At 35.0% G+C, this 10,286-nt stretch overlaps 1 protein-coding gene across 1 annotated transcript in view; it reads right to left on the reverse strand.

Moving 5' to 3' along the window:
- The window catches only part of USH2A (usherin), a 190,215-nt gene extending 180,145 nt beyond the window's left edge, over positions 1-10,070 (reverse strand). Inside the window, exons 1-2 of the mRNA XM_070768846.1 lie at positions 10,038-10,070; positions 1,994-2,126 (exon numbers count right to left, since the gene is read on the reverse strand). Of these exons, the coding sequence (XP_070624947.1) occupies positions 1,994-2,126; positions 10,038-10,070 (166 nt within the window). The remainder of the gene's footprint in view (positions 1-1,993; positions 2,127-10,037) is intronic.
- Positions 10,071-10,286: the final 216 nt, after the last annotated feature.

The raw sequence follows: 10,286 nt of genomic DNA on the forward strand, positions 1-10,286 counted from the left end.
CATTTCAATCTAACTTCTATCAACTTAGGTTAGCAAAATAATTATAATTAACAACAGCATTGCATATTAATATAGTTTCGTATACACAAGACCCAGTTATTCATTCATTCATTCAACAAATATGGAACAACTACTGAGTACGAGATGCTGGAAAAACAGTACTGTTTTCTATGACACAGCCTCATTTGATCCTCACCATGAAACTGTAATATCATCACCATCATGATTTTAAATTCAAGATAACTATAGTTTAGAGACATAAAGTTATTTCAAGTCACATGGCTAGTAAGCAGAGAGATGGGACTTGAAAACTGACACCAAAGGAAAAGGTCTTAAGGAACTGCACAGACAATTGCTCAAATGCAATATATATGTGTATGCATAATAGATATAGACACAAATACAATATATAAATACATACATATATATTTTGTGTTTTTGTTCAGATAACTGCTAATAATTTTGAAATAGTAGACGTAATCTACATGTTAATTAATAAGATTGTGTTTAAAAAGTTTTGGTTACATCTATACAACTGTGCACAATGCAGTCATTTTAAATGAGAAGGCATATTAACTGTTTCTCATAACATTTGGAGGGGAAGTATTTATTTTTAGAGGGCTCAGAGAAAGCATATGTATGATAATTTCATTTTTGGAAAATTATTATATTTATAACCATATCTCTAGCTATATGTACAAAAATGGTGGAAGGTTATAACAAAATTAACTATCTCTATCTATAAAGGTCAAAATAAGGAAAATCCTTCCTATTTTGTAGAGTTTAATGCTGTTTAGTTTTTCTTATAATGATCATTCACTGTTTAATAATATAAAGCAATTAATATTACCATTTTTAAGTATAGGCAATTTTGTAGACCAGTGTGCTAGTTACTACAAGAGAATTCTAAATTCAGCTTCTGTTCTTTTCAGGATATGCCACTATCTTCTTAAAACTATCTACTCCACCGTACAAAAGAATGAAATAATGTCACTTGCAGCAACGTCAGTGCAACTAGAGTATCTGAAGTAATCAGAGAAAGACAAATGCCATAAAATATCACGTATACGTGGGATCTAAAATTTAACACAAATGAACCTATCTATGAAACAGAAACAAAATCAGAAACACAGAAAACAGACTGTGGTTGCCAAGCGGGAGGGGAACAGGACAGAGGTGGATTGGGAATCTAGGGTTAGCAGATGCAAACTGGTATATATAGAATGGATAAATGACAAGATTCTACTGTATAGCAAAGGGAAAGATATTCAATATCCTATGATAACCATAATGGAAAAATATGAAAAAGAATGAATATATATATATGTAACTGAGTCACTCTGCTGTAGAACAGAAATTAATACAAGACTGTAACTCAACTTTACTTTGATAAAAATACATTTTAAAAATATAGTTTATTACATATTGTTCTTACTTTGAAAAAATAATGATAAAGACATTTTAAAGATTCTCTGATATAGTGGGTTAAATAATGGCCTCCAACAAGTAAGACTACCTGCAATTGTGACTTTATTTGGAAAGAAAATCTTTGCAGATGTAATTAAGGATGTCGAGATGAGAAAATACTGGATTAGGCTGGGACCTAAATCTGATCACAAGTGTCTTTAAAAGAGACAAGAAGGGGAGAAGGCCAGGTGAAGATGGAGGCAAAGACTGAAGTTATATATTAATAGCTACAAGCCAAGGAACACTAAGTATTGCTAGAAGCCACCAGAAAGAGAGAGGCATGAAATGAACTCCCCCTCAGAACTTCCAGAAGAGGCCAACACTGAGCCCTTGATTTCAGATTTCTACGCTCCAGAATCACAGGGGGATGAAATCTGCTTTATTAAACTGTCACCCAATTGGTGCTACTGTATTACAGAAGCCCTAGGAAACAAATACACCTGGGTATTTTAAAATATCTTTGACACATTTTTCAAGGAACAATGTAATTAAATAAAACAAATAATTTTCTGAAATCTAAACTCACCATTTAAGCTCTGTCCTATTTGCATGGTACCAGAGGCAAAATCTGTAATTGAACCACTTAGAGTTCTTGCATCAAAAGCTGCATTATCCTTTTCCAAACCATTGATGAAGAAACTGATTTTTGTCTGGTGTACCTGTAAGAAATTATCACCATTAATAATTGCATAATCTTTTATTTTATAATAACTGCCGTTAGCAAGCTTTCTCAAGTTAACTTCCCACTTCTCCACTTCCTTCCGTTGGAAACACTAGGAATTTATTTTAATGGTCAAATGGTATATCTTGTGTTTTTATATCTAGACATAAACCTAGATATAATAATTCTGTGCTGGATCATACATACCAGGGTATTCAAAGGTTTGCTTAACTGTTTGTCCCATATATTTCACAGCTCTGTCTTCCATGCCTTCATAAGTTGTTCTGGAGACACTGCTTCTTTAGCTACTAGTTAAATTTGTTACAGTCATATTTGGAAATAAACAGAAATGAATGCAAAAGGCAAAAATATTCAAAACCAGATACACTAGAAATGTATTACATATGAATATAATTCAATTTAGGTTGCTAACACAAAGACTCCTTATAAACATTTATTTTCTTGGATGTTGGTATCCAGTTGGTAATTTTCACCTGCACTTCTCCATGCTGCTGCTGCTGCTGCTACTGCTAAGTCACTTCAGTCGTGTCCGACTCTGTGCGACCCCAGAGACGGCAGCCCACCAGGCTCCCCTGTCCCTGGGATTCTCCAGGCAAGAACACTGGAGTGGGTTGCCACTTCCTTCTCCAGTGCATGAAAGTGAAAAGTGAAAGTGAAGTCGCTCAGTCGTGTCCCATGTCCGACTCTTCGCGACCCCATGGACTGCAGCCTACCAGGCTCCTCTGTCCATGGGAGTTTCCAGGCAAGAGTACTGGAGTGGGTAGCCATTGCCTTCTCCATACAGAATAGCAAAAATCTGCTGACCATAGTCTAGGCTAATTAATCAGGTACCCTAACAACCCTCTACACCAGAAGTCAATAAGCTTTTTCTGTAAATAGATAAATATTTTTTATTTGAATACCAAATGATTTGATTTTGTGGTCTAAATGGCTCAGGTCACAACTGTTCAACTCTGCTGTAATAGGAAAGCAGCCACAAACAATATATATATAAATGGGCACAAATGCGTTCCAGCAAAACTTTTATAAAAATACGTGGCCAGCCACGTTTGTACCACGAGCTATAATTTGACTACCCCTGGATTATATCATAAAAAGTTACGCAGATTACTTCATTGAGAGAAACGTAATATCTTGTAGTTGAAGGTTAGATGCTAACATCTTAAATAAAAATATCAAAATGAAAGTATATTAAAACAGCCTTTCAAAAATTAATGAAAATAAACAACCACCCTCCAATATTTTTAAATCATGTGAATAACTGCCTTATGAACTCTTTTCAAAGTCCCCATCTTTAAAAAAAAATTACACACACACACTATTGGCAACTATAAAAATTTCTTGGCAATATCAATATATCAGTTCATCAAAAACTTATTCAGTTTGGCTTTTTTCCTCTCTATCCAACCTGCTTTCATTTAAAACCATATTTTTTCCTAAATGCATCAACCCTGTGTTCCATTTGACTTAATTATAAAACAAAGCGTTAACATAAAGACCAAAAATCACACACTAGCTCCTCACGGACCTGGATATATACCCTTCTGCTCCTTTTTTTTTTTTTTTGCATGCCATTTTTTACAGCCTGTTACTGTCATTTGGTGTTTGACTGTTATCATTATAAAAGATACAGGCTTTTCTACTTTGTTATTTGTAGCATTATCTCATGTTTTACAACATCTCTGCGCAACATGCAGGCACATGAAATATAACTCGTGGAAAGTTCTCGAAGGTATTAATGCATAAAAAAGAATGTGGTTCCATCTCTACTGTCTTTACCCAGCCAAAAGCTGATGAACAGCCAATTTTCCTTTATCACATTAGCGCAGCCATGAGGGAAACACATTTGTTCTAGTCAGCTCCACTAAAGATACTATTACCAATCTAACATATACATGTTTTATATCAGCAGTATTCTCAGAGCATGAGAGAGCCAACAATATATTAACACTAGCATGACAGTTTATTTAAGAAAAGAAAATTGTCTCTGTAGAGGGACAGAAGTTAGAAATGTATGGCTAAAGCTCAGTGTCACTGGTCTAATAAAGGTAATAATTCTTTGGCTTTCTTTATAGCAGGTAACACTCCTGTGACAGTTCTGTCATATCATTCAAATAAAAATGTTGTCTTTTACAAGTTTAAGTGCACCTTTATTTTGAGTCAGATGGAAAGCATGCTTTTGATTTTCTGTATTCACTGTATTATATCTGTAGTCAAGAGTTCGGGACCTTCTTTTCTCTTTTTTTTTTTTTTTATCAACTCATCACATATTTACTTAATAGAAGGATTCAGTGTCACTTGCAGTGAATTCCAGAAGAATGTTTTCACTTTCTTGGTACTTAAAAAATGATTAATGATGATCCCAAGTCACTCTTGCCTGGTGTGGCCTCTCCCCCACCCACCACCACCAACTACCTTTCTATAAATAAGATTAAATCATCTTTGGTGTTCTGTATCATGTTTTATATTCCAAGATTCTCTAAACTACTTTGCAATTCAGGTCTGGGGCCCCATCACACTGAAACTGTGACCATGATGGTGGCTCTTTGCCATAGCTCATCCTGATGATCCCCTTGCCAGTTATTTAAGGGAATAGGAATATATACGATGGAATTTCTGATCTGTAAAAAGAAAGCCTTCTGCTCAAGTGAACTTCCTCTCTATCTTTCTCCACCTCTCTGAGGATTAGAGGAGTTTGGACATGTTTATTGGTGTGGCTTGAAGGAATGAATTGGCAAAACTAGTAGCAGCTGTAGAAAAGCTTTACGCCCTCACAAGATCCCCAAAAACATTTCAGAAAGAAGATACAAGGGGGCATGTCATTCTCAAGCCTTCATGCTCTCGGGCCTTCAAATTTTACTTTGTTGATTTTTTTTTTTTTTTTTTTTTGGAGGGGGGTCAAATTTGTGTCTCTGTGATAGGCTGTACTCATTCCTTTGAGCTCCAGAGTATATTAGACTCAAAAAAAAAAAAAAAAAAAAGGTAGAATTCCTCACCATCCTCATGCCTGATTAGAGAGGAGCATAATTCAAAACTCTAGAAAATCATACAACTGCTAAGAGGCTACCAAGGGAAAAAATACAACCAGGCCCCCCCTGTAATTATCAGCAATCTCTTGTTTCACTGAAATGCCAGATTTCTGTTGTTTTTCTACTTAGGCTGGCTGCTACCGTTACCACTGCCACCACCGACAACACAAAAGCAAAATAATGCTGATTCAGGCTGGGGAAAAAAATAAGCAGAGTCCCTATGCTGACTTCCTCATTGGAGAAATAGTTTTGCAGTTTTCCTGTTGCCTATATCCTCCTAATTTTAATTTACTTCAGCACAGCATGAACCTAGAATCTACAGTAGCCCTGTAAGTTACACCAAAAAAAAATAAATAAAATCACAATCATTTCCTCTAGGAGTTTGTATGTATGAAAGCATAAAGTATTTTTAGTATACTAAAAGTATGTGAATCACTATAAAAGATGACAGTTGTTTTTCACTAAAGTACTGAAGCTTATTGTCTTTTTCATGAGGTTGATTTGAAAAGTTGTGCCTTAATCCATAAATGTGTGGTGTAGAACCTATTTGGGGACTTTCTTTGTGGGACCTATCTTCCTAGAACTGACTTATGAGCCTCCCAAGAATATAAGTTTCATTAATTTGATGGATCTCATTTTAGAGCAAAACCATTTTAAGCATTTTGAATAACATCTCTCTCACAGATTTAATACAAATGGTTTGGCAACAGATCTCAAATTCAGACTCACTTTCAGAAGATGAGGATGGGTGATACAAATATAAAGAACATCATCTTGAATGCTAAAGATTTCAAACAAAAAAAGAAAACTACTTTCCCCTACAGATATGAATCTGAAGGGAAAACTTTATGAAGGAAAAAGTGTTTGGACTTTCTGAAATAGAAATTGTCCTAAAATAGAATTTCTATTTCTAGGTTAAAGAAGGATTTGCATAAAAGATTCAACTATTCCATCTATAATTTTTAAGCATAAGGAAGACAGTTTATTCTGAAAACTTCATAAGGTTATTTTAAAATATCACATGTATGTTTCATCCTCTACCTGAAAGCATGTGGAATGCCACTCTGCTTACCGTCCTAAACTAAAGGTCTTCTAAGGTTTTCCCTCTCTCGTTCCATCCACTTTTATTTCCAACTGCTCACCAAGAGTCAACTTCACCTAAATGGTGAGATTTCCTCACTGTCTGATAATCACACAATGCTTAATTCTATTTCCATGTTATATTTAAGCTATTTCCATATGGTAATAAACTTGCTACTGCTTTTCATTTACTTAAATTCTTAGTATTTTAAAAACATATATATCTCAAGTCCTAAATCCTACAAGGATCCTTTATTGACTCCTTCAGCATTATCAAAGTGTTCACATTTATTGAGAAGCTAGCATATTGAGCACTGTTCTAAAGTTTTCTTTTATCTTTACAACAACCCGAGACAGATTTGGAATTATCTCCAAGTAATGAAATGGAATCATAGAGAATTAAATACAAAAAGGTTACATTTTTCAAAGTCACAGAGAGGAGTGACTGGTTCTAGAGACTGTTTTAACCAATTTTAATTATCTACACCCAGTTAGCATTTAGAAATAACCACCATCTAGTTTATCAGACCCACCCATTGAACTACTTTGCTTTAACTCAACACAGTGATGATTCAGGTTTTATATCAATGCCTCCCATAATAAGAAGGGTAACAACCCGAATGAGCAATATAACCATTTGCCATTTTCCTGGCAATGTTTTGAATGCTTTACTTATAGTATCTTACCAGGTTCTCAGATCCCCCTCTGTCATGTTATTAGTTTTATCCCCAAAATGAGGACTCTTGAGATTCACCTGCTCCACTATTCTGATCCTGCAGACTCTGGGAAACCTTTCATCTTTGAACAGCTTTTGCTATTATAAATGATTGAACTGGAAGATGTCTCTTTATAAATTCAATTCTTAGGTCCCAGCTCTAATTACTGAGACCACATGAAACAAATCCAATCCCTTTTCCACACAAGAGTTCACACATATTTTTCTCCCAAGTCTTCTTCAAGATAAATGTGTTTGGCTTCTGTGGCGTTCTAAATATGACATGGCTTTGGGTCTTTCTTTTAAAATATGGCTCCAGAAATACTACAATCTCTACATGTGGCCTCTCACCAAATTGAAATAAGATTATCACCTTAATGTAATCCAAACTTGCATGCTACATTTCTGGCAATGACATCATATAGCTAAAACTGATAAATTAAGTTGAGCTGACTGTTAAAGCATATCTACCCCATCCTGTACATATGCAGTTAGTTTTGTGAATCCAAGGACAGGAATTTATATTTATCCACAATATATTTCATCTTGTTAGATTCAGCCCATTGCTCCAGGCTGTCAAAATCTTTTTGGATGCTATGTCTCTCATCCAATGTATTTAACATCCTCCAAGATTTGTGTCATTTGCAAATTTGATGAGCATGCCCTATGTGCTGGGCAGAAGCTCAGTAAATACTAATTGACTGATTGACTAATAAATACTCCAAAAATAAAACCAACACAATCTACAGCATTGCAATTCTAAGCAATAAAGAAAAGGCATCATTTTTAACAGATAAAATGTGTCATACAGGAATTCTTCACCTTTGCAGAGTGACCTTATTTACTAACATGGGTTTTTTTTATAGAATCATATAATTATGAATAAATACATAAATTTATTAAATATGTTCTATGCTACATTTATCCAAACAATATGAAAAAAAGAGTTGAGGTAATTATTTATGGAAAGTTTGTTTGTAGAAATTAATCACATGGGTTGCACACAAGTATTTGAAATGTGTATGTGTTCCCACATACACTTGGTTTGATTTACCGATAACTCCTTAAATCTTTCTTCTCTTTGACCATGTGAAAGATGCTGCAGGGAAATGACTTCTGACACAGCTATATTATTCAAGATTTTCTGACTAGTTTTGTTTCTCTTTATTATCTCCCATGAGCTCACACATTTCAACACTCCTCTCCCTGGTCCCATCTCCCTTCCTCCCTGCTCCATTCATCCCCAACCCCCTCTCCAATAGAACTCTGTCTCTGACATAAAGACTTCTGTTTCTCCTGTATGAATAACTCAGACAAGCCAGACCCTGGAAGTGATTCATGCCTAAGTGACTACATTTACACCCTAAGCAGGGTACTTTGGATTTACTACTCTCTCCATGACATCTATCGGGCTTCCCTGATGGCTCAATGGGTAAAGAATCCACCTGCAATGCAGGAGACACAGGTTTGACCCCTGGGTTGTGAAGTTCCTCTAGAGGAAGAAATGGCAACCCACTCTAGTATTCTTGCCTGAAAAATCCCACAGACATTGGATCCTGATGAGCTACAGTCCATGGGGTCACAAGGAGTCAGACATGATTGAGCAACTAAGCCTGTATGCATGCCATGACACCTATTAAAGCTCTCTCTCCATATACTGCAATCTCCTAGGAACAAACCTCCAGCTTAATCAATCTCTAGAAATTTAACATAGGAATGTAAGTAATTTTCTTTGTCCTATCTTGAGTGGATATGAAACTCTCATGGCCACTTTTTCCTAAACTATTACTCTATTTACTTTAAAAAGTAGCTATTAATTTATACATACACACAATGGAAAAATGCGCCAATGGTTTATTATTGATTTCATAGGGAATGGGGACAGAGTCAGCCCATTGTCTGTAGATACTATCTAGGAACATTTTATGCACAATTCCACATTTAAGAATGCTTTTGGTAGTGTGCATATGTTGCACAAAATAAATAATAAGGAACCTACTATTAGTATATATCACAGGGAACTATATTCAATATCTTCTAATAACCTACAATGGAAAAGAACCTAAATACATATATATATAGGTGTTTGTGTGTATGTGTGTGTGTGTGTGTATATATATATATAGGTGTATATACATATATATATGAATCACTGCTATGCACTTGAAGTTAACAAAACACTGCATATTAACTATACTTCAATTTATAAAAATGGTTGAAAAAGAATGCTTTTGGTACACAGATGATCACAATATCTGACGCTCTTAATTGTCTCAATGTATCTTTAGTTCTTTTTCCTATTTTATCCATACAGAACAGATGACTTCTAAAAGATTATTAGAATTAGCTAAAAAGAACCTTAGTAACTTTTTCAACATTTCCTATCCCTAAATCTGGAAGTTGTTTTTATGCCTACAATTTCCTTTCCTTAAAGTCAAGTTCTTATCATGTCTTCCATGTCTAGGAATAAAACTGTTCATCATACCCTTCATATAAAACCATAACTTTATGCCATACAATAAGTCTTTGTTGGTTATCTATTTTAAATATAGCAGTGTCTATGTCAGTTCCAAACTCCCAGTCTATGCCTTTCTCCATCCTTTCCCTGACAACTATAAGTTCTTTTTCTAAGTCTGTGGGTCTATTTATGTTTTGTAAGTAAGTCCATTTGTAGCATGCTTTAGATGCCATGTGTAAGTGATATCATATGTTATTTGTCTTTCTCTTTCTGACTTACTTCACTTAGTATGATAATTTCTAGGTCAATTCGTGTTGTTGCAAATGGCATTAACTCATTCTTTCTTTAGGGCTGAGTAGTACTGCATTGTGTATATATGCCACATCTTTATTCATTCATCTGTCAATGGACATTTAGGTTGCTTTCATATATTGGCTATTGTGAATAATGCTGCTATGAACACTGGCCTGCATGCATCTATTTGAATTAGAGTTTTCTGGATTTTTGCACAAATGTAGGATCACTGGATCATATGAGAGCTCTATTTTTAGTTTGAGGAACATCCATACTGTTTTCCATAATGTCTGCACCAATTTACATTCTTACCAACAATGTACGAGGATTCCTTTTCCTCCACATGCTCATTAGCTTTTATGATTTTTGGCTTTTGGTGATGGCCATTCTGATTGGCCTAGTGATGTTCTCTACTTTCTTCAATTTATGTCTGAATTTTGCAATAAAGAGTTCATAATCTGAGCCATGGCCAGCTCCTGGTCTTGTTTTTGCTGACTGTGTAGAGCTCCAAAGAATATAATCAATCTGATTTTGGTATTGACCACCTGGTGATGTCCATGC

This window comes from Bos indicus, chromosome 16 (genome assembly GCF_029378745.1).
Source record: "Bos indicus isolate NIAB-ARS_2022 breed Sahiwal x Tharparkar chromosome 16, NIAB-ARS_B.indTharparkar_mat_pri_1.0, whole genome shotgun sequence".
Classification (NCBI taxonomy): domain Eukaryota; kingdom Metazoa; phylum Chordata; class Mammalia; order Artiodactyla; family Bovidae; genus Bos; species Bos indicus.